We start from the raw sequence: 17,568 nt of genomic DNA, 5'->3' as shown, positions 1-17,568 counted from the left end.
TAAGTGTCCTGTGAGGCTGAGCTTCTCTGATAAATGCTCACTCTGTGACCTGGTGGTTTAGGTTGCCGACTTGGACTTTGCCTCATTTAAATCTATTGTGTGGTCATTTGTCTCCTCTTTTCTTGTCAGTTTTTAAAATACAGCTAATAAACTAAAGTAATGGAAGTTTTGTAGCTGGCATCAAATCAAATACAGACTCCTGTGCTGTGTTTTCACTGTGAGAGACCCCACTGCCTGAATTAAAATTTGTTTCTCTTCATCCTCTGCTTTAAACTTGGGCATAACTTGGATTCAGCTCTTCTCAGGTCATCACAATCAGTACAAACGCTCTGACTAAAATAGCATCTGCTGCTGGTTCCACTTGAATAAAAGAAAAAAGAAAAAGTTTGCTTGCACTCACAATGTGCGCTCACATTTGTTTCACACATTTAGCTTCACAGTAGCCGAGCAGCCATTAGGCAGCACTGCCATTTTTGCTTAGCTCGTGCCTCTTGTTTTGTACCTTGTGCCCTTCTCAGGGGAGGCTGCGGCTCGTTGTAAATAAATGCCACGGGGACGTCTGTGTTTTGTTTGTTTGTCGATTCAGCCTGTCCTCCCTCGCCTGGTTTCAGCAGCCAGATTGAACGGATGGCTCGCTGTGATTCTTAGAGCTCGATCTCCGTTCCACTTGGGGAAATATAAACACAGTGAAATGGGAGACATTACCGTGTAAGTGATGTGCAGGGTATGCAATTATAACTTCAATTTGTGAGCCGGGTATTCTAATGAGATATCTCAATTTCTTAAAGCACACTTGCACTCGCCCCATCGGGAATTGTTCTCGTATCTGGGCACTAAAGGAGCTGAAAATACAAAACTGGAGTTTTGTGAGCCGAGAGGATTCACACTCAGTCTAGAGATGATGTGACTACTGCACAGTTCAGCTGGAGGGCCAGGAGGTCAGACAGGCCCCTGTTTGCCCTTGAGCTAAACATTTCAATGTTGACAGTAATGTTGAGAAACATTCAGTGCTCTTTAGGGTGTTTCAGGGTGTCATAGGACTCTTCCACATCTACTTGTTGTATTTTGATCGTGCAGCCATTAGATCTGGAGCCGAGCCCACTTCTAAAACTTCCGAATAAAATACAAATTACAGTAAACAGGTGACAAATTAAAGGAAAAATATTGTCTTAGTAAGATGGTGGACCCCTTAGTGCCCTCAGATCAACCTCATTGTTCATTAGCTTTAATTCTACAAGTCTTACAGTCTCCCTATAGATTTTTCTCATTTAATAGATATTTCCTTACTTGCTGAGAGTACAACAACTTTGTATTGATTTGACACTTCTTTCTAAGTCAGCAGCCACATACAGCTCATTTTGATCTTAAGTGGGCTGGATCAGTGAAACTTCCCTTTCTGTGAGCGTGAAGAAGTTTAGCTACAACTTTAATCCCTGAGATGTATAAAAATAAGAAAAAGAAGTGCAATTTCCACAGCACGTCTCTTATTTACTTTAAAATAGTATGAATAGCCATAGGAAAGGACTTTATCAGTAGCCAGAGCTGTGAAATGTATAAAAATATATTTAAAAGCCCAAACTTTATGCACTTCACATTTTCCAAAGCCATCCAGTGAACCAGAATGAAGTCTGTGTTGGGCTGAATCTAATCCCCAGGCCTTATTTTTGACCACCTTTCCTCTAAGTGAACCCAAACCACACAAGAAGATACCTCCCATGGGTTAACTAACCCACCAGATGCCTTTGCTGTTAGTTAAGTGTTCAGGTTTTCCTTTAATTTGTCATTTGTTTATATATATACTGTAGTGCCGGTTTTGAGTGTGTAACGTTCATTCAGAATAAAAGATAAATCAATAAAAACATGTAGCCATTAGCGAGACGTGCATCTAAATTTTTTCCCCCCAACTAATTCTCATCCCTGCCATAAGGCTGTGGCTCCTACAGGAGTGGCAGAGTGCCCACTGCTCAAAATAGCTTCCTTCCTGTTGCCCGGGTGACAGGGTCCTGCCACTTGACATGGATGATGCTCGAACACTTTGGACTCGGAGAAAAAGATGGTCGACTAAAGAGAAAACACTTGAACTTGCTTTCTAATTAAGGACTTGTAAGCAGCTGGTCTCTTGTTCCAGAAAAGAGCATCTTAAAACAAGTGGCATTGTGGGTCGTGCACCTGCAGTCTCTCTTCTGTGTCGCCCCCAACTGCCGTCGGTCTGGTGCATGCAGCATTCATTAGAGTGTTTGTTTTTGTGGGTTTCACTTGAATGTTTGAGCTTCACTGGATAGAATTTAGACACAGGGAGCCTGCATTCATATTTTCAGGATGGAAAAAAAAAATAGTCTGATTTGTGATACTCCAGTTCGCTTTGTTGAAAAATCAGTATTAGGAGTCCTAAAATATGCCTGGAGAAGATTCTTAATTATTTTTACAAGACTTATTTTAATGTTAAATTACTCAAAATTAATTGTATTAATTAAAAAAATTAAGTCAAGTCAAACTCAAGATTCAGTTAAATTTGAAAATGAATCTTCATACACATGAAACATGTAAAAAGTAGCAGGTCTCAGTTTAAATCAGCCAACACATCATCACTAAATGTGCAGTTACACAAGACAACAGACCATCAATTAAACATGAAGCCTGCTACATCATTTACTAACTGTACAATATTGAAAATAAAGTCAAAGAAGTTCAATTAGATCAGAAAAAAAATACTCTTCATGAAAACATAACCCTTGGCTTGACTCACCAATTACAGTTTATATTAGCTCATCAGCTACTTCAATAGGTACACTTTGCTAGTTCCAGGTTGGACTCCCTGCTGCTGGAAACCTTGTTTGAATATTTTGGTCCATATTGATGTGGCAGCTGCGCATCCATGATGAGAATCTGATGTTCTATGGCATCCCACAGGTGCTCATTTGACTGCGATCTGATGACTGTGGAGACCCTCTGAGTACAGTGAACTCATTGTCATGTTCAAGAAGCCAATTAGAGAGTCGTAAGATGGTGCGTTATCCTCTGGAAGAAGAAAGTCAGAAGATGGGTATGCTGTGGTCATAAAGAAATAGACATGGTCAGCATCAATAATCAGGTAGATTGTGGAGTTCAAATTATGCTCAGGTAGTATTAAGGGACCAAACTATGCCAAGAAAATATTCCCCACACCATTACATCACCACTGCCAGCCTGAAACATTGATACAAGGCAGGATGGATCCATGTTTTCATGTCGTTTACGTCAAAGTCTGACCCTACCATCTGAATGCTCCAGCAGAATCAGCACTCATCAGACCAGGAAGTGTTTTTCCAGTCTTATGTTGTCCAGTTTTTGTGACCCTGTGTGAAGTGCAGCCTTAGTTTCCTGTTTTTAGCTGACAGAGGTGGCACCAGGTGTGGTCTTCTGCTGCTACAGCTCATCTGCTTTGAGGTTCATTTAGAGATGCTCTTCTGCCCTGGTTACAGCGAGTGGTTTTTAAGTTTCTGTTGCCTTCCTATCAGCTCAAACCACTCTGGCCATTCTTCTCATTTCCTTTAGAGAACTACTGCACAATGGATACTTTCTCTTTTTCACACCATTATCTGTAAACCTGTAAAGATGAATTTCTGAACAATTCAGATCAGCCCGTCTTTCACCAGCACCACGTCATATTCAAAGTCCCCTTTCATCTCTATTCTGATGCTCAGTTTAACCTTCAGCAGGTTGTCTTGAACATGTCTGCACAAAATGCTTTGAGTTGCTGCTAATGAATTGGCTGGCTAGATATTTGCCCTAACAAGCAGTTGAACAGTTATGTTTAATGATGTGACTGATTGTATTATGTATTATTTATGCATTATTTACGCAAGCAAAATTATTTGTAGATTTCTATATGAAACCTGTGCAATCTTTTACTTTTACAATTTCTATTATGTTAAATAAGTTGGTAGTATCACATCATTGTACACTGAACACCAGTTTCTTCTCTAATCTAATATTTTTTACAAGCAATATGCAGTGCAGTTTAAAACATAAACTGATGACGAGGTAAAAGTTTCTTACTGCAAAAATGGCTAAGTCCATCAGTCTGAGTAAAGAATGTATTTAGATCAGCGGAACCAAAAGAAGCTCCCCTGCTGAGTGAGCAGCCTCACAGTCAAACATTGTCCAAAAATTTTATTTAATGTGCCACTCCAACTAAGCCCCTGCCTTGACTGCCATATATAATAAGAGCAGCATCTGAGACAGTTATTTCATCATTATGTTCCTGCATGTCCATGTAATTATTTCCACTATGCAAAACAAGGCTACGTTGTGCTTTTGTGCATCTTTTTGCTCTGACGGACCAAATATTACATTATCTTAAAAGCCCCAAATCTTACAGTCATTATCTATTGTGCAGCTTCGTGTTGAGCATTTTTCGGGTGTTTCAGGGTAATTTCTCCACAGAGAGTTTTTTTTTTTGTGTGTTTATCCTCATAAATATTGATGTGGCTGTGCTTGACCTTAGGAATAACAGTTATTAAAGCGAAAGCAATTTTAAGTTGCTTATAATTTAACGGTTCCTGGTCTGAGACAATTACCCAGCTGAACCGCCCTGCAGTAAGCAAAATGTCAGGGCAGGTTAGGTCGGATAACCTTTGACACACACAGCACAGTATTTGGCTCACAGCAATGTCAGCGTCCATGTTTCCCAAAAGGAGATGTCTCCCTGTGTGTATCTGAGTGCCTGTGCTCAAGGCAACAAAACCACATCACGCTCTTTAAAAAAAAAAATCTCTTTGTTGGTTTGAATAGTCTATCTTTTTTTATTATTATTATTTCTGAAGGGCATTTATAAAGGATCAAAGGTCAGGGTGAAGTTACAATTGCAGTTCTGACTGTAGATTTGTTTTGCACGTCAGCAGTCTGGATGCTCATCGTCAACACTGGCTAAAACCAGAGTTTCCATTATCCTGGTGGCACTGTGCTCTGCCTGTGTGTGTTACAGTATAGATGCCCATCCTTTATACCCAACTCCACCTCCCCGAGCTCTTTTACACGACCTCCCCAGCAGCATTTTTACACTGACAGCAGTACTCACCCTGCAGGGCAGCGTAACCACGGGGCAGCTGCCAGCAAAGATAAGAAGTGGGTTTATTTTCCCCCTAAACACTTTTCTGATAAAAGGCAGCTAAAGAACCAAAGAGGAGCCAGGAAAGAATGTCAGGCTGACGCTTACGGAGCTCATTGTTACCCAGCTGATGAGCGGGTCTTAATAGGCAGCTGCAGAAACCAACACCAAATAGAAGCCAGATAATAGCTGAGACTCTTTTGTGGCTGTATCCTTTGCTGCTCTTTTTGTTTTGTTTTTTTAAAAATCAGTGGTAACAGGTGGCAAAGTTTGATCTGTACATTTGGAATAGGCTCTGCTGTAATTGTTCAGGTTGGTGGTTGAGTCCCCAGGTGGCTTACTCCATGTATGTCGGTGTTTTCAAGCAAGACACCGAAATAAATCTGCTTCTAATGTGCAGGTCTGCACCTTACATTGCAGCTCCGCCTCCATCGGTGTGTGAATTTAGGTGTGAGTGGGTGTGAGGCTTTGTAAAGCACTTTGCACTGTTCTTGATATAAAGGCGCTACGGAGCTGCAGTCTTTTTACCTTTAACGGGAGTTAGATCACGACTGCACAGATACTTTTTTTCTGTCTTTGCGTTTAATTCAAACATCTTTATCAATCGTTGACATCAAAGTGACTGATTTTCCCACGTGCCTCTTTGTCAAACCAGTGACCCTTTCCCCCTGCAAGCCCACTCCTTCTTGTGCTCTCACCCATCTGCCCCAATAAGTAATTACATGCTACTGAGTGGTAATTAGCTTCTGAGGAAGTGGCCAGGCCTCTTGGGCTTCATCAGTCTTTTATGCACAGAAGAACTCTTATATGGACACGAGGCCGGCTGCTTGATGTTAGCAGTAGCATGTAGTGTCATCATGTCAGATTACAGTTGTAGCGAGTCAGCACAGATGTGTAATTAAGGAAGCCGGAGCAGCTGAGCGGCTACTGGAAGCAATATCCCTCAGAGGATTACAGACTAAGAATTGAGGCATTGTCACAGCCACACACACATATGCACACAAACGCATGCACAGACAAAACTGTTTACAGTGCGGTTCATGTGGTTGCTGTATAGCTTAACTTATTAATGAAGAAATAAATATGCAAATAGAACTGAAATAAATAAGGTGAAAGGTCTTTATTCAGGAAATAAAATGGTTATCATTGACCAAAAGCCAGTAGGACTTTGGATTAATTTGCATAAAATAATCTCTGTGGGAAATAAAAGTTTATGAGACTTGCACATGTTACTCAGCAAGTTAGTCTTTTTTACCTGCAGTAACAAAATAATTTCCCAAATTTAGGATAAATAAAGCATATATTTTCTTAATGAAGGTGACAGCGCCTCATTTAAAAATAATTTAAAACATCTTTGATTCTGTAAATATTTAAAGCCTTTTACCACATGACTACTCTGCAGTGAGTTATTTATGATTATTTGACATTTTAAATGACAAGAACGCCATATTTTTATTTTGTTTGGTTAGGTTTTTTGCATTTGTGAAATAACTATTTTTTAAATTACAAACAAAACTGGACAATAATGAAGTGGAGGAAAAACTATCCAATAGCATGCAAGTATACAACTACTTAGCAAAGCAGCTTTGAAGCTCTGCACCTCTCAGAGCCTACTTTGATAATAAAATAAAACAATTAGCCGCCTATTAGCTTTATACAGTGAAAGTAAACAAAAAATAGGAAAGTTTCAATTTGATTTTGACAAATGTCCAGCAGCAGATCAAACATACCAGGAAGCCAGCAGCGTTGGTGGTGAAAGCAAACAAATCTGTCCACACGCTGTTAAATTCTCCATTTTCTTCTGTGTTTTTAATTTTTAAAAATTTTGAAATCCATAACTAGATACTGTATTTTTTTTTGTTCTATATCACTGCATACCACCTTAACTGAGGTTCACAGGGAGTCAGTAGAGATGGGCAAAAGCCACAGGTTCAACACCCCTTATCTCACACCACCAGCAACCAGCAACAACAACTGCTGGACTTAATCATCAATTAGTTAATGAATACAAAAACCTACATGATGACTGAAAGAGTGGAACGTGAAATAAAATGCTAACTCATTTAAAAGTTTTAGTACACTTTAAGAAAACCTTTCCATTTAACCATCCATAAAACTTTGCATACCTCCAAACACAGCATAAAAGTTTTTCCCTTCATGGCCCGTTGGTTCTAATGTTTCCTTATAAAGTGATTAATGACTACCCCTGCCCTTGACCTATTTAGAGGACCGATTTAGGGATGCTGAGTAGAGATGTACCTATTCTTAGGTAAACATTACATAAACCAGAGATGAATGCGGTTGCTCTCTGACACTTGCTGGCTCACTGAGTTAGAGTGTTAGGAATTTATAGAACATGAAAAAGAGGCCATGTTTCTTTTTTTCCTGCTGGATAGGCAATCATATTTTGTTCCGCCATTGTTTCTCGGGTGAAGGGGTTTTTTTTTTAGCTGTGAAACCGGGGGTGTGGGGGGGGAAGGACAATTCTATTCAGAATTGTGACTTTACCTGCAGAAAAAAAAGAATATACAGTATCATAAAAAATAACAGGTGTGAATCTTTGTTCACAAAGATCTGCAGCAGAATATGGAACAGAAATAGTACAATTTCTCCTTGCTGAACACCATCAAGCCATAGCATAGACTGGCATAAAACTTCCTCTGCCTGCTGATGGATCAGACTAATGCCTGTCTCCTTCTATAATTCCACAGTGACAGTTTAGTTGCTGCTCGCTGCACACCCAAGAAAGGTTGTCACCGCTCAGAAAAGACATCCCCTGTGGACTGCTTTCTGTTCAGCCCGGCCAATTAAAGTGCTAGATTGTGGAAAGTGCAGCAGCAGCTGTTTAATACTCCTTCTTAGACTTTCTCTCTGTGGAATCGTGAACATACAGAGCAGTCTATCGGTCTGTCTGTCTGTGTGCTGCCTCTTACTCTCTGGGCACAAAATCTGCAGTCTGATGTTTTCAATTTGACAGCAGAGACAAGTCAGTTACTTTGCTGAGGCCTCAATAGTAACTTGTTCAAAGAAATAATGAGCAAATATGCATAAATACTTCCTGGATTATTACAGCAAATTCAGTATAAAGATGAATGACCTTTTCAGTAAAGCAGATTTCAAACCACAAATATTTTTACATACCCTTAAAGTCAAAGTAGTGTGTTTTCTAACATCTGAAGCATCTATTCTATGAGATCCACGCTGTATCTACTGCTTATACAACATAATGCAATCTGAAGTAGTAAAGCCATACTTTTTGTGCTGACAGGTTCAGCTACAGTATCTGTTAATGTTTCTAGCTTCAGGCTGTTTATTTTGTCATTTTCTACTAGACTATGTTTCAATCACCACATTCTGCCTGGAAGCCTGTAGGTGAGGAGTCACAAATCTAGTGTAAGCTGGTGGTTGTTTGACACTCGCTGAGCATTTGTAAGGACACAAAAACTGGAGACTGATGATTGTTTTCTCTTCTTTGTTGCAAAGTTGTGAAAACAGACTGAAATATGGGTTTGACTGTGTGTCCTAAAGAGGAAATGAATCAGGAAAACAAAGTGGTAATATCAGCTCAGTGACTGAAAATACCCAGCACTGTAATGCAACACACTAAAAACAACCTAAGTCATTCTGGTATACACATAACCAAAATGTTTGCCAAACAAATGAGCCTCACTGCAGCAAGGTCACATGCTTGTAGCAAGCGAGGGAACATGTGACATCAAACTCTATCCTGTCATCAAGATTAACATATGTAGATATGCAGAACAAATGTAGAGCCTTTGAATACTACAGCCTTGAGTTACTGTGATAAGATCTCAGACCGATGAACGTGCTTTGTGTCTTTATGTCCTGCAGAAATAACTAAACAAGAGCTGTCCGTGGTGCTGAAATGGACCCAAAGCAAAGCTGTTTTGTTGCAGAATTAAACGAGTGCAGAGGCAATAACCACATCATACGATCCACATGTAAACTAAAGCAAATATTCCACCACGTCAATGTCACATTTACATGCTTAGATTTTCTGCAGCTTTCACTGAAGTACACTGTATTTTCTAATCTGCAGCTCCATAAATGTGGCATCACATCAGTCAAACATAGAACAAACAGGTGAATGAACCTGTTCAGTCAAATTAAACTGAGTCACTCACTCTGGCACCTTATGAGATGAAATTGAAAAGGTGAAATTGAGTGTGGCTTTATACTGGTCATTCTTAAAGCATTTGCTTTCTTTCTCCAGTCATACTTCATATTTATGTTTATATTCCACTGGCACATTTCCATTTTCCTCCATCTCTCTATTATCCACTCGATTTTTAAATTGAAGAGTCAAGACTCTTCTCGGTTCATATCATCAAATTAGCAGTAAGCCTAAAGCCCAGTGGGAAAATCGGTCACTAACCTTTGTGGTACTCATAAACCCCAGTCGACTGTTTTATGTCATTCTGTCTGCAGTGCATGATGCCAGTTTCTTTCAGGATCATTCAACATTAATAATAACCACCATCAAAGATTCGAAATGCACTGATGAAGGCTTGGGGAAATTAATTTCGGCTGAAATTGAATCCACACTAAACTCTGATTCATGTTTTTTTTGAAAAGCTTTGACGTAAATTCAAAGAACTAACTGGACTTTGATTCCCTGTGTGAAGAAGAGATAATGTATTAAACACCAGGCTAAACATGATGCATGAAGCTCGGCCTTGCTTGTTACTGACATTCATATCAAAAACCTCTCTGTTTCACAAACACATGTAAAAAAAAATCTACCTCTGCTTCTATACTTCTAACACATCTTTACCTTCTCATGTTCCCCATCACAGACAGTAATTTCCTGCTGGGTAATGCCCAGGGTCACCGTGGGTACCCCATTGTGTACTGCTCAGATGGCTTCTGCGAATTGACGGGCTTTACAAGAACTGAGGTGATGCAGAAGAACTGCAGCTGCCGCTTCCTGTACGGGGCCGACACCAGCGAGCAAGTGGCCCAACAGATGGAGAAGGCTCTGGAGAGCCGAGAAGAGTACCAGGCTGAGGTCCACTTTTACAAGAAGAATGGTGGGTGCATACCGCAGAAGCTGTAGAAATAAAGTAGATCCCAGCTGCTCCAATATTATTAACTACATTATTTTCTTTTGATCAACCAGCAGCCTGATCAAAATGAAAAAAACATTTTTTCAACATTATGAAGAGTGCATGTATTTTTAGATGAGAGCTGAATGTTCTGGTTGAATTATGAATGCAGAATTTAAAAGAGAGGTTAAGCAGTGCCCTACGTGCTTTTTAGAGAGTTGGTGTTCCTCAATTTTTATTATAATTAATACAAAACAATAAGATTAGGGCAGAGTAAGAGGCTCTGAGAGGAGCTGTGTACCCTATTTCCACAGCTAAATGCGCTTTCCTAATGCAGGATAAGGTACTGTACGTAGTGTCTTGAATTACCTCCTTCCTTCTAACTTCTGGCTAATCCTTCTGACTCAGAATATGATGTCATGCATTAGGAGAGAACATACAACACTGTTTAAGCCTCCTTGATTGGCACGCAGGATTATACTCATTCGACAGAGGCTCAAACCTGCTTCTTCAGGGTGTGTGAACTGCTTATTATACAATTGGATTGTCAAATCTGGACTTTAACAAAAACACGACTGCTTTTAATCTTTTTATTTCTTATTTTTTTAGAGTAAAGCAAGTAAAAGTAAGGCAGTGCTGCTAAAACAGATTTTTAATTCACCACAGTTAATAAAAAGTAGACACCAAAAAAGCAGACGGCTAGAACAAAGACTGTGAAAGTTAAAAAGGAAAAGGCAGTTTTAAAGCTAGAATCTCACTTGGCAAATGTTCACGACTGGTAGAGTATATAAAGAAGTCTGTCACCGAAGGAATTCACTACACGTAAACTCCTCTAGTGTGTACAATTTGCAAGCACAAACACTCACAAATGGCTTGCTGCCTGTTGTATTTACACCGACAGGCTTGCACTAAAACACCACCATCTACAATGTTTTCTTCCCCTTTCTTTCCTCCCTGTCTGTGTTTGACACACGAACAAGCACACTAGAGACACTAAAGAAGATGTGAAACATCTGTTTGGTGGCAGAGCACAATTTCTACAGACTCTGCTAATGAGCATACTGGTTTCTGGTGGGGTCTTGGATCTGTGCTGTTCCTTCCCTCTCTTACTTGTTATATCCAACCCTCTAACTTTCTCTTTCACTTTGTGTTCTATCCTGCATTTCACTGTCCACATCTAATTTAGGGCATATTTATAGAAAGGCTATGCCATATGCCAAGAATATGGCAAGTAGCCACAGTTCAACGATGAGGACATGATGTGAAATTGCACAACCTTGGCTTGAGAAACTGATGCCATTAAGGAGATACATTAACAGAGGCGATGGGGTGCACAAGACCCCAGTGAATTTGATTGCCAATCAGGACCTCTAGACCACAAAGGTTTGGCGTAATTAAATTCAAATCAACCAGAGAATCACCACAAAACAACCAAAAGGATACAAAGGGATCGCAAATATAAAAAAAAAAAAACAGTGTGATGAGCCATAAAGAAATTTTAAAGAAAGACAGGAAGAATGCACACTTTCCAAAATAAATAAATAAATACCAAGGACACAGTGACTAAATAAGGCCCCAAATACACAGAAAACAATCAGTTGTGAGCCTCACTGAGACTGAAAACAAGTACAAAGAGAAAGTCCACAGAGAGTCTAACCACACAAATGCCACAAAGTAAAGACAACCAGCAAAAACAACTCAACTGATCTCAGGGAATACAACATATAAAGAGTATGCCAGCACCTTTCAGTTTACCAATGGGACTCAAACTGATATCTGGTCTGGATTAAAGTCATCAAAAGGTGGAAGGAGTCTGGGTCAGCTACACAATAGGCTGTACGACATTAAATCAATAAAGAGAACAAAAACTAAACAAGCAAAGCTTCAATAAACAGGACAACTATCCCCCCCCCCCCCCCCAAAAATAAATAAATAAAATAAATAAATAAATAAATAAATAAAAGAGTAGCAGGGACGCGAGGATGCAAGGAAGGAGAGAGGATGGAGCAGAACAAAGAAGGAAGCAGGAAAGAGGAATTAAAGGCAAACAGCCAAACAAACTCTCCAACTAAATGTTGTACCTCTTCCATCTCTTTTCTCCAGTGGGCACATTGTTTCATAAAGTTTATTTGGAGGTACAAATAGTTTTTTTTAATTAATATGCCATCATATTATTCAAATCCCTTTTTTTATGCTACACCAGCTTTTCTTTAAAGCTCTACACAGCACAGGATGAGCATTTGTCTCCACTCTTCAAATGAGGTGAAAGGAAAACTATTACTAAATGATCATTTCTGCTTCTGTTGCAGATGTGGCCTTCTGGTGTCTGTTGGACATTGTGCCCATAAAAAACGAGAAGGGCGAAATGGTTCTCTTTCTCTTCTCATTCAAAGACATCACTGACACCTACGAAAAGGGCCGCCTCAACAGCAAGAAGGAACGTAAGTTGAAAGGTTTGTTTATAGGGGGAGAAAAACTGCTTTTATTTGCTTACTAAGAGCATGATTTACGAGCGGGTCAAGCTCGGGCCCCTAGCTTTCATTTTCTCTGTGTGTTCTTGTTCATCACTGTCACATCCTACACAGCAGTTTTGTTTGGGCTGGCAGTTGTTCATTGAACTCAGACAGTTGTTTCCAATTGGGAGTTTGATTCAAGCCGCAATGTGTCTTCAAGTGGAACCTGAACACAGTCTGCCACAAATACCAATGCCAGGGGAAATACGCTCTTGTTTTGGCAACATGCATTTGGATAAGAGTCTTAGGATAGTGGAGCTTGTGTTTTTGTATCTTAGTTGTGTAACTACACCAGAGAAAAACTTCAGATATTGAGTTGGAAGGCACTGTTTTTTTTTCTCATATATTGCCATCTCACAACAAAGTTTACAGCCTTGCGACTTAACTGACTCTGTGTGACAGTTTCAGAAGACAAGATGCACAGGGGGAAGAGTAATTCTCACTTCAGTGAGGCCAGGAAGCGTGGACACACCATGCTGTACCAGCTGACCAGCCAATTCTCCAGTGGAGGCAAAGGAGAGGTCAACCTGGGTGGAGTGAGTATACCTCTATCACTCATATTTGACTGGATGTGATGGGTTTTTTTCTATTTTTCCCTACATGTCATCTAAAAATGCAGCACCTTCACACCTGAGTTTAAATTATTAATTCTGATATCTAAAACATGAGATTTTAAGAGGACATTATCAAGGAAGTCTTGGTCCAGATTCCAAGAGTGTGGCCTATCTCTGTTAAAATTAAACTTATGACTTTGCTATTTTTGGTGCTGTTTTAATCCTACTTTTTTGTATGCAAGCTGTTGTTTGGTGGATTTAAATGGACAAAGAGCAAGGTCAGTGCGGCAACTGTGGTTGCTTGCAAGATGGCTCTCACTGCTGGTGAGGGGCTATTGGTCATAGATTAAGCTGAATGCATCGTTCTAATCATTTTTTAAAAACATGCCGACACCTCCCAAACCTTTGGGTTATAGGTTATTATGGCAAAGGCCTGTTCTCATAAATAACCTCTACTCTCAGCTTCAAATAAGGCTGCTCTGTGTAACACTAAAGTATCATACAGAGTCCTGGGAAAGTGATTTTCACATTTATTTAACTACCTAAAGTTGGGTACCTTTAATTTATTTATTAGTAGGTTCTAGCAATGCACAGTCAACTGTATTCTCACCTGTAGTCTTTTTAGTCGCTCACCTGAAAGTTTGTTGTGCGTCCCATCCTCTTCACATCACCAGCAGTTACTTTCACTCATTTTTGCTTCACGTCACCAGATATAATTCACTTTCAAAGGTTTCACGTTGCCACAAATCACTTTCATGATTTTCCCCTTCCTTTTATTTCTCATAATATCAAGTGGACAAAATTATACAATTCTATCTGAATTTATGTTTTTTGTTTTGTTTTTTTTTTAAAAACTTTGGTTTCTTTATTCGAAGTAATCTGTCAGTTGAAAGCAGCATCAGGAAAGGCACTTTATACCTTCTCTGTTCTCCAAAGCATTAAATAAATGAAAAATAGCTACATAACAATTACATAAAGGTTAAGCTTCATACATTTATACAATACTGGAAATAAATAATTCGTTAAAAATAGTCAAAAAATGTCTGCAGGTTGAAAATCTTTAACAGTTTAGTGGTTAGACAGCAAGCTAGCTATTATGTCTAAGATACTAACAAGCTTAGCAAAAGCCACAACTTTTAATTTTCCTGGTTCCAGTTTGTGTCATACTTTTCACACTTACACTCCACCTACATTAGCTGCCAGTAGTTTGTAGATTAGTCCATCACTTCCAGGAAAATACAGTTAGCAGTATTATCTGCCAACATTAGCCATTAGAAATATGGCGATCACTGACTGGTCACTAGGGCTGTGTGACTAAGGCCTTATTCACTTGATTCTTTCATTGTCACCATGATTGTGACGTACAAAATGTCACTTGACTGAAAAACCTTAATGTGGGTGAGTGTTCACCAAGCTGACCAGCTAAGCTAGGTTAGAATTAGAATAGCTGCATTCACAAACTGTACAGGTGCACTGCACATACCCACAAATGAAGGCTACGTATTGCACAAATTTGTTGGACAACAAGCCATAATATTATCAGGTAATCCATTAAAAATGCTTCAGTATGCTCCAACAGGATCCAGAATAAGGCCCAGCAGATCACTGTGGGCTTCAGCTGCCTGTTCACGACACCTGTCAATCAATGTGGCACAGCCTAATTCAGCTGGATAAAAAAATCCCCCCAGTCAGAGTTTGGTTGGCCAGATCCCAGTAAACTAAATGTGGGCCAAACACTGTCTTTCTGTATGACAAAACAGGCCATGTCAACAACAGTGAGAGGCTGAATTCAAATTTTTATATGTAACTTAAAGATAAAAATACAACAAATTATTAATGTTCTCTGATTTTCATTTAGCATGCACATCCCAAATATATTACTTGTCCAATTCTCAGTCTAAACAAATAAGGATTAAAGGATGCTTAAGTTTGCTTCGTTAGCTTAATTTTTGGTGATTTCACAGTGCCTACATCCATTTTTAATTTAAAGTCTATGGAGGCTGCTATACACCAGCATGCATTCACTTAAATTGCAACTAGGCCATTAATGTAATCTATAAATTTAAATAGAATGTAAATGGATTAGAAGAGCAACCTGGCTGATATGTTAATGTAACTAAATAAATCCCCTGTTTTCTGTTTTAGGATAATTTTGGATCATTTGGATATCAAATGTTTGGCCAGCCCTTTGTAGATAGGAATACCACTATTTTGTCTTTTTTTTTCACGTGTATGTGTGTGTTTCAAGGGCCTTTAGAGACCTTTAGCTGTGGTTATTATTTCTACATAAAAAAGGCTTTTATAGGCTTGAATAAAAAGTCATGCCTCGCGCCATGCTGTGATATTCATGAGAACAAGCTTCTGTTTTACCTTTAGATCCAAACGGGAGCAGTTTTTCTGACAGAGCACCATTTTGAGATAATCCCACTCATTCCCCACAGAGGTTCGGTTACTGACCGAGTCTGCACTCAAACCTGTCCTTCAAATATGTGTTTGATCACAAGGGACTAAAAGCAATTCAAAACTTTTCAGGGATAAAGGTTTTGTTTTTTTCGAGTGAACCTGTGAGACATCTGCGTCTGGTTCAGGCAGAAAACATTCAAAATATATTTTTTGAATAAAAAGTGGTGCGTGTTTTTAGAGGATCATTTAGCTGTTAAGTGCCTGAAACCAAAGCACTTGTTAATTTTAGTCCAGAAATTGAGTGGCCCAGTAAAATTTTACAGCTGAATATATTATTTTTAAAGTGTTTCTGCCATTTTTACACTATGTCGCTCACCTGACACTGAATTTTAAGCTCCCACAGCAGTGACACACGGCCAACCTTTAAAAGAAACGAGAATCTCACACAGAAATGCCCTTTTTTAATTTCACCGCACATAATTTTGCAGGTATATACTGCTCAAATATAAGAAGTTACAGTAAAAGTCAGAATAACTGACTACTGAAAGCTCATTTATATTAGAAAATAAAATAAACTGTTACTAAGAACCGAAGAGACAAGATATTTACTTCACATTGCAGGTAGTAGTGTCGACTTTTAAATCATTATGACCAATCAGAGCGTGGATAAGACAATGCCAGCACCAGTCACATTGGTATTTAATTGAGAAATCAACCATGTTTACACTCAGTTGAAACAGCACCAAAACTGCAGGCTTTAAGAAAAATAGGAAAAAACAAAGTGATAATACTCTGCTGCATGCAGCTGACCCGCATCTTGTTAATACTTCCAAAATCAAAAACTCGACTGCTGCTTTCAAACCTGACCTCCGGGTGCCTTCATTGGAATTGGTGTGCTACACCTCCCTCCATCTGCCAAGCCTCCTGCTGCACTCCTTTTCCACCTACTTACAGATGCCAGTGCTGACACCATACGCGCACTGAACACACACACATTTGAAAGTGCACACACATTTCACAAAAACATCCAAACAAAGGACGAGAGCAACATATGACCATAAAATCAACATTCAGATTCTATGCCAACTCTCGAGGATGTATTTTTAAGCTATTTCTCAGGGATATTAATACAAAGTCAACACATTTCTGTCTCTCATGTCCTCCCCTTCTCACACATGCACACACTTTTTACAAACCTCCGTTATTCCCCTACTCCACCTCTACTACCAGAATAATCATTTTAAAGTGTTGAGCAAATTCCCAGAGAGATTAGATTATTCTTTTCCTATGAACACCAAGCCAAGGGCATCTTCGCTAGGGACAAAATAGTTGCAGAGAAACAATCGATAGCTCACGATCTGATATGTAACTCCTATTGCAGCGAAGGGAAGACAGGTGTGTATGAAAAGTAGCACATCAGCAGACCAGTGAATGCAACACAATCAAAATCCACAGCAAAGCCAAAGACAGAGGCTGAATTTTTTTAAAACTTTTGAGTTAAAATGTGACTTCAGTGCACAATAAAAGCCCACACAAGCCAGTGCTCTTGCCTAATTTATTCATGACCTCAGGGACTAATAGTTGCATAAAAAGCACCTATGAAGCGCCTTGAGGCGACTTTTGTTGTGATTTGGCGCTATATAAATAAAATTGAATTGAATTGAATTGAATAAAAAGGCAATTTCCAGCAGCATCATATCTTTCTGAGCCAACATGTGATGATGCAGTCTTATAAACGCGGAGGCAACGAGCATGTGTTGATGCAAAGCAGAGACATCTGCTGTTTAGAATAAAAGCGACATTTTATTTCTTTAGGCTATTGTTTTGTGTTTCTCTGACAGCTCATTGGATGGTGTCTGTGCGAGTCTTTCAGTCACTTTTATCTTTCAGACATCACCAGTGTCAAAAACAAAGCAAAAAAGCAGTTTGTAAAGGGATTATTT

The 17,568-nt window shown here is 39.2% G+C and overlaps 1 protein-coding gene across 2 annotated transcripts in view; it reads left to right on the top strand.

Annotated features, from left to right (window-relative positions):
* Positions 1 to 17,568, top strand: part of kcnh4b (potassium voltage-gated channel, subfamily H (eag-related), member 4b) — a 41,119-nt gene that overhangs the window by 681 nt on the left and 22,870 nt on the right. The window contains exons 2-4 of one of the 2 annotated variants that reach the window (XM_006791192.2): positions 9,907 to 10,140; positions 12,465 to 12,596; positions 13,071 to 13,204. In XM_006791192.2, the coding sequence (XP_006791255.2) occupies positions 9,907 to 10,140; positions 12,465 to 12,596; positions 13,071 to 13,204 (500 nt within the window). Of the gene's footprint in view, positions 1 to 9,906; positions 10,141 to 12,464; positions 12,609 to 13,070; positions 13,205 to 17,568 lie in introns of both variants that reach the window. The other variant, XM_035907903.2, reaches the window with a different exon arrangement.

Source organism: Neolamprologus brichardi, chromosome 8, assembly GCF_056152115.1.
Source record: "Neolamprologus brichardi isolate AB-2024 chromosome 8, ASM5615211v1, whole genome shotgun sequence".
NCBI lineage: Eukaryota > Metazoa > Chordata > Actinopteri > Cichliformes > Cichlidae > Neolamprologus > Neolamprologus brichardi.
This window is presented reverse-complemented; position numbering and strand designations above follow the sequence as displayed.